This window comes from Stegodyphus dumicola, chromosome X1 (genome assembly GCF_044657685.1).
Source record: "Stegodyphus dumicola isolate Sdum_Otavi_A_Nest chromosome X1, ASM4465768v1".
Taxonomy (NCBI): Eukaryota; Metazoa; Arthropoda; class Arachnida; order Araneae; family Eresidae; genus Stegodyphus; species Stegodyphus dumicola.
In genome coordinates this window covers 117,181,502-117,202,444 of record NC_140780.1, presented here as the reverse complement: position 1 = coordinate 117,202,444, position 20,943 = coordinate 117,181,502, and the positions used below count along the sequence as shown (strand labels likewise).

Below are 20,943 nucleotides of genomic sequence, written 5' to 3'. Positions count from 1 at the left end.
TATGTAAAGCTCTGTTTCTGATTTTCAAGGTTCAGTAAAATAGAACTGCTCTTTAAATGAATCCGAGAAAACACCCTTGTAATTATCAGCAAACAGGAACACGATACTGTATCTACTGGTTGAAGTAAGGATGGCATCTGTGCATCCACGCAGGCATGTTAAGGTATCACTGGACCTTGCTTATTGCTAATCTTGTGCCCTGGTTAGAATTCCGAGGAACAACTAATGGTATCAATAATGTAACTCTGGCATATTAGGAATCACTGGGCCTTGCTAGTTGCTAAGCTTTTCCCTCAGATGGAATTCCCAGGAAGAACATCCTCTGTATATATCCTCTATATACATCCAGGTATGGTCCTAGGGTCTCCTACCACCAGCCTCTCAAGAGAATGTATTTTGACTCCCCTTTGCCACACAGCCACTATGCTTTTACAAACACACATGTCATCTCAAGAATTCGAACCCAGGCCCTTTGGTATGGCATTTAGTATTCCTAACCATTATTTCATCTGGGCAGCAGCCTAATACTGCATCACTCAATTCATCAAGTTTAATTAAAGATAAGCCAAATACTGAAGATTCTTATGTTCCCAACTACTTGATCCCTAATATATATGGCCTTATGGCTGATTCTTTATTAAACAATACTTTCTGATGGGGAAATTCCTGCAAGTTTATTTTTCTCGTGATCTGTTTTTCAGTGCTGTTTCTGCTGTTTTAAAAGTCTGTTCGAATTTCACCCGAATTAATATGTTTTTTTCTGCTTTGATAAATAAGCATCACAACATATGAAACTTCTATAACCTTATGATTTATTTTACAGAATGCATTTTCTGAGTCCAGCTTCATCTTTTTAAGTGAGTTCCCATAATGCTCAGAAAAGCTTTTGTCCTGTGTGTCAAAAGTATATTCTTCAAATATTGGTTTAACTGTGTTTTGCAAAATCATTCATCAGAGCTTTGCTAGAAATAACCCTACAATGTCCGTTTTTTCCAGAAATGACAATGGATGTGAATTAACACTAAATATCTGAATTTAGTTTTATCTTCTATTATCACTTGTAAGGCTGTCTTAGGTATGAAATGTCCAAATATGATAAAAATGTGTTTAGAAAAAGGTACTTGAGGAGAACATGATTATAAATGTTGGAGATTAAATGCCTGTAAACAAATAAGTTCACTGAAAGAGGTAAAAATGTCAGATAAATGACCAGTGCAAAGTAAAACATGAATTTAAGCATAAGTGTGAATATGGGTCACCCACCCTGATGGGAGCCTTAGTGTTCTCACAATAGGAGAGTAAAAGAAATCACATGATTAACAAAGAATGAGTGTAAAAGGTTTTTGCTATATTATTGATAATTATTTTATTAGATCTGTTTGCGTTTTTGTCAAGGAAATGTTTCTTTTTTCTGTAATTTGATGACTGTAATAGAAAAATGTATTTTATGGTTTTTTTTTTTTTTTTTTTTTTTTTTTTTCCCTGTTACTACTTGCATTAAACTTTCCAGTCCAGGAGGCCTCTTGGTCCAGTTGTTAGTCTTTCTAAATGAGATTCCAAAACCCTCCACTAAAACTGTGAAATTCTCCCCCTTCACTTGAGAATCCCTCATGTAAATATGTGAATGAAGTATAGTACTTCTCAGTTAAATGCTACATGATATCACAGTGTTATAATGAGAAATGCTTAAAACCAAATTTATGCACAGGTTTCAATGGAAATGGGGCTCATGGCATAAAATTTTAAAGGACTGGGAAATCTGAAAAATCTCTTCTCAAAAGTGTGATAGTTGCTGGAACTTATATTTAAATGGATATGAATATTACATGCATATTTTTAATTTTTGAGAGAAATAGTAGAATATTAAAGCATTTTCTAGTGAAAATAATATAAGTATTGCTGTAGCATATGCCTATTAATCATACAGTTCAGAAATTTATAACATGGACCAATGTTAAATTTCATTTATATTATATTTTTCATACATATGTTCAATGACAGTGTATCTTCAAGGTTTCTAAGCTTGTCACATTTTAATAATCAAGAAACTAGTGATTATGTAAAATATGGTCAGATTTAGCATTATGTAGTTACTCTATTGCATCTTGGAAGCATTTAATGCTTGGACAAACCTTGTATTTTAATGATATCTGGGTGTCAACAATTAGGGATTGAATTTTCTTTGTTTCCGAGAATGAGTATTTGTCATTTGGATAATAGTTCTTTGCCTGTAGAAATATAAGCTTTCTTTTTTGGGGGGGAAGGGGGATTACACGTGCAAGGAATTAGGTTTCAGATGATTCCAGAGCTTAAAATGTGCAAAGTATACTTTAAATGTATCTTTATGATGAAATATCATAATCTAAGTACATGTATGTATATTTAAAAAAAATTTATTTAAACTAGTTCTCTTAGTAACACTAAATTACTTACTTACTAAAAATGTTAAGTGCATTTTAAAATAGCATTTTCTATAGCTTGCATGGATGCAAAAACACTGCTAAGTAGTAATAAATTTAATTTTCAATGCTAATAATTTATTGTGAATATAACTCATGAATATTTGAAAAGAATTCCGTATTTGATAGTTATTCTTTTCTTTCTTTCTTTAGCTAATATAAAAATATATCTATTATTCATCTTTTTTCTGAATGGATATGTATTAATGCCCAGAGTTGCCAACTCTCCCGATTTAGGCAGGAGACTCCCGATTTTCTACCACTCTCCCACCAACCCGATTAAGGCGGGAGACTCCCGATTTTCTACCACTCTCCCACCAACCCGATTTACAATATATTTTTCCCGACTTTTTCTTATTCTTAATATTTCTCATGATTTTTATGGAACTTGGCTTAATACTTTGCTTTTTTGACCCCCCCCCCCAAAAGTGATTTTGGACGTCTGAAAGCAATTGAATTTTCACTAGATTATATCCAAAACAAAACTTTGTGAATCAGATGAGAATTTCTGCTTTGTGAGCGAGAGCATACGTATCCAGAAACCTCGTTCTCCAGTTCTCCATTGGGCATTGAGCTCCATTGCGTGTCATCTGGCATATATTAGCCAATGAGCACAAAGCAAGCTCATGGTTGTTATTTGGATGTTATTTTCGTTATTTTGTTCATCTTGTCCTGAGTTGTGTGAGTACACGTGCCTTCAAAAATAGTTTTAGAAATTATCATCTTTTATTATGTCTGCGAGAAAGGTTAAATACTCGTGTACTTTTCAAAAATCGTACACAGTTGACTTTCCTTCCATTATTTTCTCAAGGAAATGTAATAAATTTGCGATGGTTACCATCTGTCGTTGCGATTTTTCGCATGGTGGAAGGGCGGATGTTCTCAAACATGTGCGTACACAAAAACACAAGGACAACATGAGTTATTTTGAAAAAAACGAAAAATTCAATTTTTCTTTGGAAACAAAGGGCCAAAAAGTGATTAATGCAGAATGTCTGTTCTCTGCCTTTTTACTGGAGCACAGCCTGCCACTGAATGCATCGGATCACGCTGCAGCTTTATTTAGAAAAATGTTTCCCCGAGAAATCGCTAAGAAATACTCAAGTGCAAGGACCAAAACAGGTGCAATTGTTAAAGAAATGTGTTTGAAAAATAAATCTTCAGTTATTGATTGCATTAAAACAGCTCTGTTCTGCCTCTCTACAGATGGAAGCAATAATACCAATTCAAAACTGTATCCAGTTGTTGTTTCTTTTTTTAATCCAGAATCTTCATTAATTGAGTGCAGTTTACTTTCTGTCCCCACTTTAGAAGGACATTTGACAGGCTTTAATATGGCACAGCTAATTATTAAAACTTTAAAAGAAAATGCAGTCCCTCTGGATAATTGCTCAGCACTTGGTGCTGATAATGCACCAGTAATGGTTGGCTTGAAGACTGGTGTTGCAGGCATCTTAAGAAAGGAAAATTCAGATTTGCAGATTATGAGGTGCACCTGCCACCTCTTAAATTTAGCAGCTAAAAAGGGGGAAGCTTCTTTACCAATAAATGTGGATGAACACATTGTTGATATTTATTATTATCTTGAAAGGAGTTCTAAAAGGAAGGAAAAATTGAAACAGTTCAAACAGCTGCATAATACTGAAATGAGAAAAATTTTGAAACATGTGTGTACACGCTGGTTGTCTTTAAAGAAATGCTTATCTAGAATCCTCGATCAATGGAACCCACTTCTTGCATTTTTTAAAGAAGAAATAAATGCTTCAAGAGTTAAGATAATGGGCTCTATTGAAAGTTATAAAATACCTAAAGTAAATGGAGGTGTAGTTACTACTTCCATTGCTAACAATAGGTTTGAGAAAAATAAAGTAATTTCTGCACCGTTCAGCAATTCAACTGGCAGTTCTCAAAATAATACTGCAAAATATAATGCACAGTATGAAATCATCGAATCACACCTACTAAAACACTATCTTTTTAGTTAATTTTATATCAAAACAGTTTACCTAACCTTAAATTCAATTCCTAAATTAAATGAGAGAATGAACATCCTGTAATAGCCAGTAAGCAAACATAATTCAAATCAAAACCTTAATTAGTCCTCACACATAGAATTTAACACCTTCTTAAAACAGTAGGTTATACAAAATAAATTCAAAATCAGTTACTGATTCGATCCTTCACTAAGCAGAGGTCATGGCACCAATGTTCTGTTTCTACTTCCTCTTAGGGAGGAAACTAATGCAGAAACAGACAGGGAAAACCGTAACTAACTAAATATCAACTGAGAACTAAACTCTTAAGAGTTAGATAATTTCCACACTTTTCTAGTGATCGTATAAGTAAAAAAAATAGTGCATTGCATTGTGTAAATGCATCTGGGACCGTGCCGTGAGAGGATCGTATAAACAAGATGTAAAATCAATATACATATAAGAAAACACATAAAAGATATAAAGAAAACATAAGTAATAGGTTTCCAGACTAAAATACAAGTTTATTCAAATTCCTCACAATTAAAATTAAATCTTATCCTAATCAGAGACTCAATTTTCTTATTTTAGTTACAGTTCAATTTTCTTATTTTTAGACACAAGTAAATTCTTCAATTTATCATTTTTTCCCCCCTTACATTTAAATCAATGATTTGCAGATCTACTATATGACTCATTTAATTTAACTTGAACTGTTGCAGTAATTTCTAAGATGTTAAAAGAAACTGATTTCTAAGATGTTAAATTAATTCCAGTAATTTCTAAGATGTTATCATTTAAAAAGTCTTTTTAACATTGTAAAAAATCTCCTGATTTTTGAGTGTTATAGGTTGGCAAGTATGAATGCCTATAAAATGCATTATTACAGTCATTATTTCCATCCTGTATTTCTTGTTCAGCATTCTATAATGTAGCTGCTTCAACTTACAAGATCACTAAATTCCTATCAAATCATGTTTCTCTTCTGAAAAGAGACTGTAATTTTCCTTATGGAGCAGCAATGTTAAACAACAGAGTTGACCAAAAAATACTTTCCAAAATTTTTTTAATATTCTGCATTTTTTTTTTTTAAATTTAATTTAAGTCAGGTTAGGCTGAAATGCAAGTTTTACATAGTGGTGAAACTGACTAACTTGAGAATGTGCCTGGTTTGTGAGATACACTAAGCAAGGTTCTTTCTTCTCTCTTTTTCTTCTTTTTTCCGTTTTCTTTTCTTTTTCTTTTTTTTTTCTCTCCTTTTTCTTTCCCAAGAGAACAATAACTCTAAACAGTTTGAAGAAAAAATAATAGCTAGTGTAAAACTTCACTACTGAAAAAAAAAAAAAAAAAAAAAAAAAAAAAGAGAGAGAGAGAGGTTTGCTCTGAAATGAAATATCAGAATTCCTCATTTTCGTGGAGTGTTATTAGGATATCTTATGCAAATATTGTGTATAATATGCAAAATATACATGTGACCTTTTTAATGAAGGTTACATGTAACAATGTCAGTCTTCCTGGTTCTGCAAATAAGTTAAAATAGGAGTTTCATATTGTCAAGAAATGTAAATACCAAATAATAGAAAAAACTTCAGAATTTTTGCAGTGCATGATTTTATAATATACAAAGTTTGTAATCCCGACTTGTCGGGACTTCGACGATTCCGGATTATAGATCATCAATTTAAATCTGGTAAGATGGCATGCAGAAATTATAAAATTAAAACTATGAAACCGTAATTTATGAAATAAAGAGCAATTATGATCTAAAGGGTATCAAAATTTACAAAAAAAAAGCTTAATATTTATTTGTTTACTTTATTAAACATTTCTTTCAATGTAAGTTGTTTAAGTTGCTTCGTTTTTTGTGCTAATACTTTTAATTCTATAAACAGACATAGTTTCTTGTTCAGTTCCACTGTTCAAGTCCTGTAATTGCTGTGTTGAGAATACCGACTGACTTGTCAATGGAAATTTTTTCGTTTTCAATAACCTCTCTGTCACTTTCTTCACTATCGGAAGCGGTACATCGAAACATGCTTTCGCTTTGTAGATCCTTTGGCAGCTTCAGAATTGGAAACTCTTTTTGACATAATCGAAAGTTCAAGCTTAGTTTTTATAAAATTGCTCTAACAGTCTGCAAAAAATAATAAGCCGGATCCAATTAGAAGATTAAGGAACAACGCAATGTGCAACATTAACTGAAATAGATAATTAGATAATTTTAGCCTAGCTTATACCATCCGCCATACATTAAACACGCATGCGTAAACTTATTATGCGCATGTGTAAATGTATTATGCGCATGCGTAAACGCATTATGTGTTTACGCATGCGCAGAAAGTTTGTAGCTTTGATGTCCGGATTAAAGACTTTGTACTGTATTCATCATAATAAGTTTTAAAAGCTTGGAATTTTAGTCTTTAATATTGAAGTAAGTCCATCTTTGAAATACGTTAGAATTCTGATAATCCACATAGCATGGGAAAGGATTGCACTATCGAGAAATTTTGCAGATTATAGGTCGTATCCTTCCTAGCTTCATGTGCACTTTTTTGTTTTTAATTTTTACATTAAATTCACAGGCCTCATACTAGCTTGGAGAACCCTAAATATCATATTAAAAAAATGAGAAATGGTCAGCAAAATGTAAACTGTTGTAAAAAAAAAAAGTCCGGGAAAACTGAAACTTTTTTCCAAAAAGGGAAATTCCAATATCTCTCTCTCTATATATATATATATTTGAGTTTAACAAATATTCTCTCATTCATGTAAGGCTAATTTAAATTTTAAATTAGGAAAATTTAGTTGTATACAAATAAAAGATTAATTATCGCTGTGAACTAATTTGCAATATCATTCAAATTCGAAAAGCATCTTCCATGCTTTCTTTATGTGTACAGTCAAAAGTTTTTCCGGACTCGTTGGGACTTTGGCGATTCCGGATTATTATTCTTATTTTTCCGGATTCTAGACCATCAGTTTAAATCTGGTAAGATGGCATGCAGAAATTATAAAATTAAAAATATGAAGCTGTAATTTATGAAATAAAGAACAATTATGATCTAAAGGGTATTAAAATTTACAAGAAAAAGCTTAATATTTACTTGTTTACTTTATTAAACATTTCTTTCAACGCGCGCATGCGTAAAGCATACATTACGCATAGTCGAAATTAGAAAATTGCAACCAGAAAACTATTTGATGTGTATTCGTGATATTTATAATGACGGAATTTGATTTAAATCATATCAAAGACGGAGTACATCGAGATGAAATACAGGGTTATCCAAATTAAATTTCCCCGACTCAGAGGCCTGTGCAGAGTGTTGTATGGGTCATAATGTGATGAAATTTTAAAAACAGACACTTCAGATCATGCGCTCAAGATTTATTAAACAAAAAAAAATTAGTACAAGAAGTTGCCGATAGGTGGCGCTGCAGATCAACAAGACATTCTACAGGTGTTCTATATGTGTGCCATGGTTCTCCACAACTTTTTCCATTCGCAAAGCAGTGTGTTCCACAGCGGAACGCAGTAAGTCCACGTTAATTCCACGAACATGTCAAATAATTGCGTCTTTCAGATGTGCCAAGGTGGCTGGGTGTTCTCGGTAGACCCGATCCTTTAAGAATACCCATAACCAAAAGTCGTATGGCGTGAGATCAGGCGAGCGGAGAGGCCAAGCTGTAGGGAAACAGCGGCTAATCACACGTGCATCGGTAAAAGTTGCTTGTAACACCTGTTGAATGCCACGACAGAGCAGATTTTGAACTGTTGGAGTCACCTCTTCAAAAAAAATAAGGTCCATTGACGAATGTTGCAGTAAAACCGCACCATACAGTAACCTTTGGAGGGTTCGAGGGCACTTGATGGATTGCACGCGGGTTTTCACTTGCCCAAATGTGGCAGCTGTGCGTATTCAATTGACCATTCAGGGAAAAATGGTCCTCATCCGTCCAAAGGATGTTCCACGGCCAAGCAGCATCGACTTCCATTCTGGCAAGGAACTGCAACGCAAATGTTTCCCGAACTACAGGATCAGTAAAAGGACAGGTGAGGACAACTATGGATTTTGTAAGGAAAATAACCGAGGATTCGAAGCATCACACGCCAGACGGTCATATAGGGCATATCAACAGCACGAGAAACAGTTGGCACATTGACAACACCATGTGGCGATTGGCTAGTGGGGTCCACGACCGCCAAAGCAACGTCTTCTACGCGTGCAGATTCCACAACCTGTCGTCCTCTACCTGGTAAAATTCCCAGCTGTCCCATTCTTTCGAACTTCATCATGTCTCGTAGAGCACGTGGTGTCATTGGTCTTCGGCGTAAAATCTTCAGCCAACGGAATGCTCTTATTGCAGCACAGGAGTTCTCGTCATTCTGGTAGAAAAGTTTCACTAACAGAGCTTTGTCTTTCAAAGTCGCCATTGTGCATCAGCGAGCTGGAAACAACTGCCTGTGCAAGGCCTGTCTTCCACTTTTGTAGGGCTCGTCTTTTGGATACGTAGCGCAGATGCTTTATTTCTACAAATCACGTTGGTGCAATATGCACATTACTAGTGTTACAGCGGCACCTATTGGCAACTTCTTGTACTAATTTTTTTGTGTGTAATAAATCTCGAGCGCATGATCTGAAGTGTCTGTTTATAAAATTTCATCACATTATGACCCATACAACACTCTGCACAGGCCTCTGAGTTGGGGAGTTTAATTTGGATAACCCTGTACTACATTTAGTAAGGAATTATATAAGCCGAATAAAATAAAAACATCTGCCCTGATTATAAGGTGTTGATAGATCAACTTCCAGTTCATTGCGCGCCGCGACGTTTCCCCCCTCCCCCGCAGAGCAGCGTTAAATTGATAAACAGATTTCGGAATGGTTAGAGAAACAAAGGATATGCCTTTATCCATTTTTTGCAGCAATTCCACTTTTTGTTTGATGGACATCGAAACATGCTTTCGCTTTGTAGATCCTTTGGCAGCTCCAGAATCGAAATTTTTTTGACGTTTTCGAAAGTTCAAGCTTACTTTTATAAAATTGCTCTAACAATCTGCAAAAAATAATAAGCCGGACCCAATTAGAAGATTAAGGAACAATGCAATCTGCAACCTTAACTGACTTAGATAATTTTAGCTTAACTAATACCGTTCGTTATATATTAAACGCGCATGCGTAAACATAGTATGCACCTGCAAAAAAATATTATGCGCATGCGTAAACGCTTGCGCAGAAAGTTTGTAGCTTTGAGGTCCGGATTATAGATCATTCCGGATTATGGACATCAGGATTAAAGACTTTTGACTGTATTAAGTTTTTAAAAAGAAACTAGACATTTAAATTTCTATTCCTTCCGTATAAGTTATGATTTTATTGTAAATAGTTATTTGCATGTAGGGTGTAGAAACATGAGAATACCGTGTTAACCTTCAACTCCCTGTCTCCTTGGATTAATTTCTTTGAGAGAAAATTATTTCTTACATTTCATCATTAAGATATGAGTAAATTTTTTAAAAATTCTCTTGTCTGTCAAAGTTGCTGTGCCCACATGTTCATTATATTTTATTTTTAATTTTTTTTCTACCTGAGGCATTTTATTTTGCTTCAGCATACACAACTCAAGAGCACTAAATGCATTTTATGTGTAACTTAAAAAATCATCATTGAGAAGATCAAATAAGATTGACCTGTTTGAAATCATCAAGAAGTTTTGTTCTTTGAAAAATTCTGTAATATGTTATTGTCAGTAAAGAATGGGAAATGTGATAAGTTATATTAACTGTTGCTTCAAATCCAGATGACCTGTTGTAAGAAACTCAGATGTAAAAAAAAATCTGGTTATAAGAAAGAAATAAAAGTTTGTCCCTTACTGTGTTAAACGTTAAATTTTGTGTAGGAGGAAGTCCAGATTTATCCCTCAAATGTATGTTTTTTTTTTTTTTTTTTTTTTTTTTTTGACAACCTAGTAAATTTATAGTTCAAAATTTTCTCTTTGCTTTCGGGGGGGGGAGGAAATTAAAAGTAATGAAAGAAATAGTTTTTCTCGAACACTCAGACATTCAGCAGAAAATAATTTCACCTCCTCCTTTTTTTACATACATAAATGAGGATTTTCTGGTAAGAAATATGCCCACGTATTGATCATTTAATAAGAGGGAAGGAAAACGATTTTACAATAAGGTATATTATTTAGAATTCTTCCATAATCTGACTTAACTAATGTTAATATTTGTCATATTATTTGATTTATCAATATTCTAAAAAAAGTATTTAATTAGATTTCTTTTATTAAGCTTCATTTTCCTTTGGAGGGAAAATTTTTTTGTATGTGCTTTGAAAAGTCTTTGTATGTGCATTAACATTTCAGTAAAGTATAGAATTCTTTCAGTATTTAAAAGCTGACTGAAGCTGTTGATTACAAAACTCCATTACAGCTCATAAAAAATACTGGATTATTCAGGAAGTAATTTCATTTTCTTTTCAAAGGAATTTTTTTTATAATACTTAAATATATTATTAAATTAACCTTTTATATTTCAATGCTCATAAGAGTTGTAATTTTTGGTTAAAATCTGACGTAAATGATTTTTACATCTTCATTTGAAGCAAATGCTTTACTATTTAAAAAACTTTGTAAGGGCTGGAATGATTAATAATCTGAGGGTGCCAGATCTGGCGAGTATTGTATGTAATGTAGCATATTCCATCCATACTCTAGCAGCTTCTGATGATTTATTAAACTTAAGTGAGATCTGGTATTAACATAATGAAATGCTACATCTTTTCTGTTGATCATTTCTAGCCTTTTCTGTAGGGTGGTGTCACTTAATTTGTCCAGCTGATGGCAGTTCACTTTTGAATGAATATCAGAATTTTTTGGTGGAAGCATTAAAAGAAAGTGTTCTCTTAAAATCCCACCAAAGAGAGAGCATCACTTCTTTTGGTTAATATCAGCAGCCTTCAAAGTTCTTTGAGCTCATTCATCTTCTTCATGCTATGGACACTTGTGTTCCACATGGTTGTAAACAATCTATTTCTTATCACCAGATATGATTCATTTCCAAAGGGGATCATTTTCTTGACCTTTGAGAAGCAAATCGCAGATGTCAATGCGATGGAATATATTTCTTTCTTGAAAAACTTGTGGAATTTATATATTGAACTTAGAAATGAAACCAAGTTGTTTCACAATGATCATAAATAGTTGAAGTTGAAAATATAATCTTTTAATGATTTCTGATGTTATTATTCAAAGGTTTGTTTCAATCAATACCTTTATTTTGTCTTTGTCAGCTTCAACTGTCCTTCCAGAACGCATTGCTTCTTGACAGCAAAATTGCTGGAATGAAATTCTGCAAACTAGTTTACGCACTAGCCTTCTGTCTGCACATTATCTCCGTACATTTTGCACAATTTATTAATTACTATCTTTTCTTTTATTATTTTAATTTGTTTTATTTATTTTTCTTGTTCAGCGTTCTTACCTTTTCGATGATAAATATGAAAACTATGCCAAAAATGCTGTGTTTGATTTTCCATTTTTGATGGACACCAAAACAAAGCACTTACATAAAATGAAACTATTTTTTAACTATAAACCTTGAAATATATAAAGACGATATGGTTAGAATAACGTTGGCTGGTTAAAAACACAACTAATCCCTTTGGTGGTAAAAAAGGGAAATAAGTTTCAGAACAACCCAATATACCTATACTTTTATTTTTATTTATTTTTCTTTGCCAGTTTTGATTTTAATATTCCAATTATAATATTCTGTGAGCTGTCTGATATCGGGTGTGATTGTATTACTATGTTATCATTATTAATGAACTGTCGACCATGACCGTAAATATTTATACAATCTTTTGTATGTATTTGGGAGGAGAATGAATATGTTTAGTTCTACTAATATATAAAAGATTATTTTAGTTATTATTTCAAAAATTATATAGATGTCTTTTTCAGGATGAGGGGCCATCTAAGTCAGAGGAAAAAAGTGTCTCTAGGGAAGTTCATGTAGTAGATACATTTGAAAAGTCTAGTAAGTTTTTCTCAATTGAATGTATTGCTTTAGTTTTCAGTGTCTATCAAGAGAGTTTCTGTTACTTGCTTCTAAAAATATAATTGAAATTTTATTTGGATTTTCTTTGCTTCTTTCTAGCATCTCAGCTTCAGGAACGCTGTGCGGATAATTTCACACAGTGTAAAAATGAATCTGTTCCTGTTCTTCATCGAGAAGGAAGAAGACTCCAATTGAAATGTGATGAACTCATGCTTTTGTGTGATGAATTGAAACAAAAATTAAATTCTGAGACGTTAGAGATTGAAAGATTGAAAATGGAAGTCAGCGAGTATCAGCAACTCTATAAGTGAGAACTTTTCTGTGTGTTATTTAGTTTAAACTTACTTTTGCTCGTGTTACATGAACACTTACTGTGTAATATTAACTTACATTTGTTTTTAAATATGACTCATTCGATTTCATAAAATTTTGCCATGATTATTTGATAATGGAACAGCTGTGTGGATTCTGAGGAACCTAACATCTTGATACAATTTTAAGCACCCTTTCTATTTTTTAATATAGGTTATATATAAGAACTGAAAATAGAATAAAAAAAGTCATTACCAATCAGTCAAAATTGGAAGAGTATGCATAAATTAAAATTAGACACATTAAGCAGCCAGTTTATTTGTAGCAGAAGAAGCATATGAAAAATAATTACCGTATATACCCGCGTATAAGTCGACCCCCCCACTTCAACATAAAAAATTCGTCGAAAATAAGAAATCCGTGTATATGTCGATCCCCCACTTCCGAAATCGATCGAGAAACTTCGAAAAAAAATTTTTAAGTACTACATTTATTCAAAATCATCTGAGAAAAAAAGTAAATATACGATAAAAATACCTTGGTAAATAAGCAAAATCAAAATCCTTCTACGTCCGATTCATGGTCAGATTCGCCAAACATTTCATAGAACTCTTCTGTCGTCATTGGCTCGTCATCATACATATTTTCAGTCTCGAACTCTGTATTATTACAGTCACTACTAGAGCCTTCGTCGTGCCCGGTCGTTTTTATCAAAATGCTGCCTTTGCAGTCAATTGTTTTATTTTCTGGTAGATCGAAACACATGGGGGTTTCGTCCATATTCCCTATTTGGGAAAGTTCAAAAGAAGTCCCTTTTTTTTACATTGATAATGTATTTTTGAAACTCCATAACCTTTGCTTCCAAATCAGATGGTAACTAATCAAAAGCATGAAACTCTGTGATTAGTTCGTCACATAATTTGTCATGAAGTTACTTCAAGTAAGTGACTTATTTGATAAGTCGTCCAATTTGAGTGCGGGAAGAAAACAACTGCATTATATAAAGAAATTTTTGAACTTCCGATTCTTTTAATTTTTTATGGCCCCGCGTATAAGTCGATCCCCCCACTTTTTTTTTTTCCAAAATATCTCGACTTATACGCGGGTATATACGGTATTTTTTGCAATTATATAAAAGAAATTCTTTCAAAATTTCATGTCTTGTTTCCATCAGTTCTTTTCCTTTTAAAGGCCAGACTTTTGCTTCTTAAGTTCTGTTAAGAATGCCCAAACACATTGATCACTTGGCTATCTTATCACCTAAAATGTTGCTCAGGATGTACTGCAGGGAGTAATTTCTTTCATTAGATGCAGAAGTATGAGGGCAGCTGTATAACTATATCATGAAGTTACGGAATCCTATAGGCAGTGTTTGATGTCTTCATTTAACATTTTCTGCTAGAAAACATTTGATGATATCTTTAGGAAAGAAAGGAACTCTAGATAAGCGTGTCTTTGATGTTCAGTTTTATATATGGTAACTGGAAATTTGGTCTTTCTCATGAACCTTTTTCTCCCTGTTTTCCTTCTTGTCCAGTAATTAAACGTAGTCTAACTTTGGATTAGTCATCTAAGTTTAAAAAAAAAAATGTGATACTGATGTTCCATTGTTTATTGAGTATTTATCCAGGACCTCCTAAATTATTCCATTGTTGTTGATAGAGCAGCCCTGTCAGTGAACTAGTGAGTGCATCTAGTAATAATTTTCAGTTGATTAAACATGTGAATTGAACAAGTGAATTGTTCCAATTCGCACATTATTAAAAATTATATGTCCAATTTATAACTCAGCCTTTAGCAGATGTTCCATTTGTATTTCAATACATTATATAATAATATTTTAGTATATTATATCAATTAACAAGTCAAATGATTTTGTTCCATTTCATACATTATTTAAAATAATATGTACAGTTTATAACTCAGCCTTTACCAGATGTTTCATTCGTATTTCAACAAATGTTGCATATAATAATAATTATATCTAACAAATATTCATAGGACTGTTCTACTGAACTTCATTTAGTATTGTTGGGAATCTGAGGCATTAATTCACTTTTATCTAATTTCTAACCATGAGCATTATACACCATGTACACATTACTCAGCCTTAATTTCACAATTGGCCATAATTTTTTTAAATTTAAACCACTGCCCTCAAGGTTACAAAAATGTTTTAAATGGCCCAGTTTTTTTCCCTATTTTTGAATTTAAAAAATGTATTTTGTATAAAGTCTGAAATCTAACTTTTTATGCATTTTCTGTATCCTTGTACCTATATTTAGGAAAATTTTATACTCGGTTTAAAAAATACAAAATGTTTGACACCTGTATGGTGAACCTATATTTAGGAAAATTTTATACTCGGTTTAAAAAATACAAAATGTTTGACACCTGTATGGTGAAATTTGACCAAGGTATTTGGTATTTAAAATTGTAGATTATATATAGGAGCCATACACAGGTTGAAGTTTGAAATATTTGCATGTGTAACTAAAAATAAAATCAGTTTGGGAAAGGGTTTCACATGTTAAATAACATGATGAGCATTCCTGTGTGGATTATTGTGAAAAAGTACAAAGATCAATACAGTACAAATCCGAGGTCTGGACTTGTCGGGACTTTGGCGATTCCAGGTTTGTAATTTTTCCAGATATTAGATCATCAGTTTAACACTTGTAAGATGGCATGTAGAAATTATAAAATTAAAAATATGAAATTGTGACTTATGAAATAATGAAGCATTTATGATCTAAAAGGTAACAAAATTTACAAAAAGAAATGCTTAATATTTATTTGTTTACTTTATTAAACATTTCTTTCAAAGTAAATTATTTATGTTGCTCTTTTTGTGCTAATATTTTCTCTTTAATTCTGTAGACAGACGTAATTTTTTATTCAGTTACAAAGTTCCATTGTTCAAGTCCTGTAATTGCTGTGTCGAGAATACCGACTAACTTGTCAATCGAAATTTTTTTGTTTTCAATAACCTCTCTGTCACTTTTTTCACTATCGGAAGCTCTACATCGAAACATGCTTTCGCTTTGTAGATCCTTTGGCAGCTCCAGAATCTGAAATTCTTTTTGACGTAATCGAATGTTCAAGCTTACTTTTTATAAAATTGCTCTAACAGTCTGCAAAAAATAATAAACCAGATCCAATTAGAATATTAAGGAACAATGCAATCTGCAACATTAATTGAAATAGATACTCAGATAATTTTAGCCTAGCTTATAGCGTCCGTTATACATTAAACATGCATGCGTAAACATATTATACGTATGCATAAAGGTATTATGCGCAGAAAGCTTTGTTGCTTTGAGGTCCGGATTAAAGACTTTATACTGTAATAATTACTTACCAAGTACTTTATGTCAGGATTTCACTAAGTTTGACAGAATAAATCTTTATAAAACAGCAAATTATAGTTAAATCTATCTTTTTATTTATACTTTGCATGCATAGAAATTACCTTAAGTTATTGAATTATTAGTGGGATCCCTGAGGCTGATGCTGGGAAACTAGATATTGAATATATGGTTACGTTTTTGTGAGGAGTAAACAAAGGTTCAGTTTGTGTGAGGAACATTCTCCCCTTTTGGAAATATTCAGGCAGTTTCTTTCTTTGATCATAATATGATTAACAGCACTAAATTCTGATTCCACAAGGTATGAGTAGGGAAAGGTATCAATAAACTGAATACCGTTTTCCACATATTTGGATATAAGACCAGCTTTTTTTTTTTATTTTGCTATAGATTTTCATATCTACCACTGTCAAATTTATGTTTTACTTTCTTTATCATATCAATTTTTAACAGTTCTTCTTGACAATTTGTATCAGCCTCTTCAATATTTTCAGTAAAGGGATTTTTGATCCAGTCATATACCTTCAATTTCAAAATACCTTCAAATCGTTTTTCTGTATCCAGTTTAAGTTTGTTGAGGTGGCTATTGAATCTATCAGTATCCTCTGGAGTTATATCATCTTTTATAGATGATTGAGGAAACTGATGAAGTTCTCTCTTCAATAGATTATGACAAAGCAATTCAAGTTAGTCAATAAATAATAGCAGGATAGATACTTTGGCAACCTATAAGAGTTTTATTACCTCCTTGAAGCTACAAATTGACATTGTTAAATATCTTTAAATATCTTCCAAGCAAAAGCCATCATTCTTTACTGTTTTAAACTGTTGACACAGGTTGGTCTCATTACTTTCAAGAATTGTTTTATGACACTTCTTATTATCTCTTTCAAAAAATTGTATGACACTTCTCATTATCTCTTTCAAAAAATTGTGTGACACTAATGCTACATGTCTAGCCAAAGATGTACCCCCCCCTTTGACTGCCACCAAACTTCTGTGTGCAAAAGTAAAATCTTCATTATTGTCCTGGCAAAGCTATTGAAACATTCTATCATTCTTAGCACTGGATTTGATCTTGTATACGGCTTGATTTATTATAGCTGATGATGAATACAGACTTGACGTAGATATTTTCGTTCAAGATATCTATGCACCGCACAATCAATACATAAAACATTTGGCACTTCCTGCTTCAAATAAGCCACAAATCCACGATAGTAACTTACTATTGATGATGCTCCATCATTAGCACATGTAACAATATTATTCAAAGGAATATTATTTTTTGTAAAGTGTGTTCTCACAGTATTAAATATGGATAATCCTTTTGTATCTTTGATGAGATTTATTGTGAATAGCATTTCTTCTTGTTTCTTATTTTTCTTGTGAATAGCATTTCTTCTTGTTTCTTATTTTTCTTGTGAATAGAATTTCTTCTTGTTTCTTATTTTTCTTGTGAATAGCATTTCTTCTTGTTTCTTATTTCTCTTTCTCATTTTATGCCATTAATAAAGCATCATTATCAGAAATGCTAGATTCATCTTATTGCATGAAAACTGAAGATTTTTAGAGAATACTGATAAGTTTGTTTTCAACATCAACTGTTATTTCATCAGTTCATCACTTTATTCTGCTAGCGCTTAGTTGCAGCATTTTTTTAAATCTGAGGTATATCTTGATGCATTACTGTTGAAATAAATTCTTTTATAGAGAGTATTATTAAAATTTCTCCAATATTATAAATTTTACCACTTTTTGCAATTAATTGTGAAATGCAATGAATGGATTTAAATTGAATTTATTCTTTTGAAACAATTTTGTTCATCATATGTTGTTTTTTAAATTCTGCAATGATGGTTGAACGATTTTGACATTTTTTTATATGTTTTCTGAAAATATTTAGTGGGCCTGTCTTTGTCAGTTGGATGCTTTGTAGAAAGATGTTCTTACAGTCGACTTCGCTTCATTGCCTCTTTGGATAATGTTTTATGGCACAATAAACACCCTGGATGTTCTTTATTTTCAAAAGATTCTGTGAAACCCATCTTCAGATACTTTGATGAATAGCTGTGTGCAATTTTTATTTACTTATTTTGGAGAGATGAGCTCACAATATTTCACAATGTTTTGTTTGAAGCTGTAAGCACATGCTTGCTCTGAGAAATCTATGTACTGACTTTAGTTTTGATAACGTAATGATTTAATTTCACTAACGTCATGTGAACAAAACTTATGCGCTTGAAGTCTGTTGTGTGGTCATGACTTTTGGAAGGTTGCATGCTTTTCCAATCTGGTAATGCGAGACATCCTTCTCGTCTCCAGGCGTTAGTCAGGCAGGATCAGGTGGATGCATGTCGGGTGGTCACAAAAGAAGTCCCAATACAAATACCCTGTAACTGAGTCTGACTGCTGTCCTGATCTTGACTGGTCAAAAGTTAGTCAATTTGTTTGTGATCACAGCGCCGCTGCTGCCCACCATGAAAGCTGAACTGCCCAGTAATGGATGATCAGGACCAGGCTGAATACTACTGATTTATACTTATATTTCAATTTATTGTTCTGTTATTAATCAACTTTCATGGTAGAGCATTTAAAACTGAATATCTGTGCAGCTGAATGCTTATCAGCTGCTTCTACTTATGGTAAGAGACAGTTAAAACATGAGGAATATCTTTTAAGAATATGGACAAGGTAGATATTGCTTGACTTTCACACACCATGCCTTCTTTTTTCCACACAAGCTATACTTCAACACACTATTACTGTATCAACTAAAATCTAGCACTGTGTGTTTTGTTAACTTAAGACTAAAAGTGCATGACTTTATGAAGGAATTAAAAAAAAAGTGATGTTTAGTGTTATTACACATTGCCTAGTTTTAGTAAAATTCTTAAAATCTGCATTTATTTCCTGCATATTTTGTAATTTGTATTCATAAAGGAAAATCACACAGGAATAGCTCATTCTTTTTTTTTTTTTTTTTTTTTTTTTTTTTTTTTTTTTTTGAGAAACAGGCATTTATTTCATAGTATTTAAATAAATTCAGATTTTTATAGACATATTTTGGACCAAGAAATGTATGCTGACACACAGTTTCGTTTTTCCAAGTAGTTTACATAATAAATTAGGAGGATCACTAACATTTATAAAGAAGCTTTCTAATGCCATTTTTTGCAATTTAATACTGTATTTGCTTAAAAATAAGACCCCCCTACCCCATACAATTTAGAGTAAATTTTAAGAAAGAAGTGTATAAGTGAATATTTGAGACATAGTAAAATATTGTATCTAATCAAATACAATATTTTACTATGGTATAAAAAGAACAATTATGGGGGGAGTTAGAGATATTATACTATTACCTATTTGTTTTCAGACATACTAGTAACCAGCATAAGATGCAGGCCAAAGCTGAAATCTCTTGCCTAGACATGACTATTATAATGAGTAGTAACGATGCATAAAGTAATTAATTAACCATGTGGTTTATTTAGTATTTAAACAGGGTAATTATTCTGTATACTATGATAGTTAAAAATGTCTTCCTCTCACTCAAATTTCATTTGTCAAAATACACTGCCCTCCAAAAGTTAACGAACAGCATGCTTTTTGTGTCTGATTTGAGAATAAAGCAACACAGAAACAAGAAATTTACAGAATATGTTCACTAAACAGTTCTTTAATGAATGTGACATAGAATGTTTCTGAAGTTCAACACAAACATAAATTAAAACAAAAAATTGCACCTTTAGCAGAGAAATCCAGTCTTGGAGAAACAGTATATCATTGTTTTTTGAGGAAAGATGGGTTGGTATCTGCACTCTGTACTGGCATCTGCACTCTGTACTAGCTGAGATTCTGCTATGAGCTGAGGCACAGTAATGTACTCCTCCTTCAGGCCAAGAGACCTAAATAATGGTCTCCTGCAGGTGTTGTAACTCTCGATCTGCCTGAAACATGTCTTCTAGAAACAGAATCCTCGGATTCAAACTGATTCCGTAATCGGTGGGCCACACTACGAGACATCTAGCAGAATCAGCTTGTGACATCCCCATTTCTATCTATGCAATCGCCCACCACCTCAACGAATCGGGCAAACGATTTCTCCTGGACGTTGATAGACTCTCCTGAATATTGTCCGTGAAACTATAATAACAACTGAAGATCAACACTCCTGAACAAAAATTACAATTTTTGCATTTTTTCCCAGCTCTTATATAAGTATTCATTTCTGTAAAATATAAGTACTAGCTATTGTTTGTGAATATGTTTTCTTAAACTTCATTACTGTCATGTATATGAACTGTGAATGTTAGACATTATTGTAATGGTGAGTTTTGAAAAACATGTTGTTCCTTAACTTTTGGAGGGCAATGTACTTGAATAGACCTTACCAAATTTTACAATTAAAAAAAAGAGAAAATTCTTATATTCAAGTATATGGTGTGTCTTCTATAACATCCAAGAAACAAGTTTGAGCACACCAATAGCTAGGTAGATATGACCACTAAGCACTGCTGGTTTATCCCAGGCTTAAATTGTAACAGACTTATTGGAGAAGTTAAACAACAAGAATCAGCATAATGTTTGGAAATTTCAAAAGACTAACTTTTATGGTTTAAATACAGAATCGTGCTACTGTTTGCCATAAACCATCATCGGTTTGCCTTCCACTACTCTTCAAATCATGTCAGTTAAATAAGCAGAAGTTAGCTTCATTTTATTCTTTTGTTTTCCATGCACTTCAAGTTTGCTTC

General features: G+C 32.7%; 1 protein-coding gene across 4 annotated transcripts in view; it reads left to right on the top strand.

Annotated features, from left to right (window-relative positions):
- LOC118193537 (ralA-binding protein 1-like) overlaps window positions 1-20,943 on the top strand; it is a 125,960-nt gene that overhangs the window by 68,077 nt on the left and 36,940 nt on the right. For all 4 annotated transcript variants that reach the window (XM_085807702.1, XM_085807701.1, XM_085807700.1 and 1 more), the window contains exons 11-12: window positions 12,407-12,482; window positions 12,603-12,810. In XM_085807702.1, the coding sequence (XP_085663828.1) occupies window positions 12,407-12,482; window positions 12,603-12,810 (284 nt within the window). The remainder of the gene's footprint in view (window positions 1-12,406; window positions 12,483-12,602; window positions 12,811-20,943) is intronic.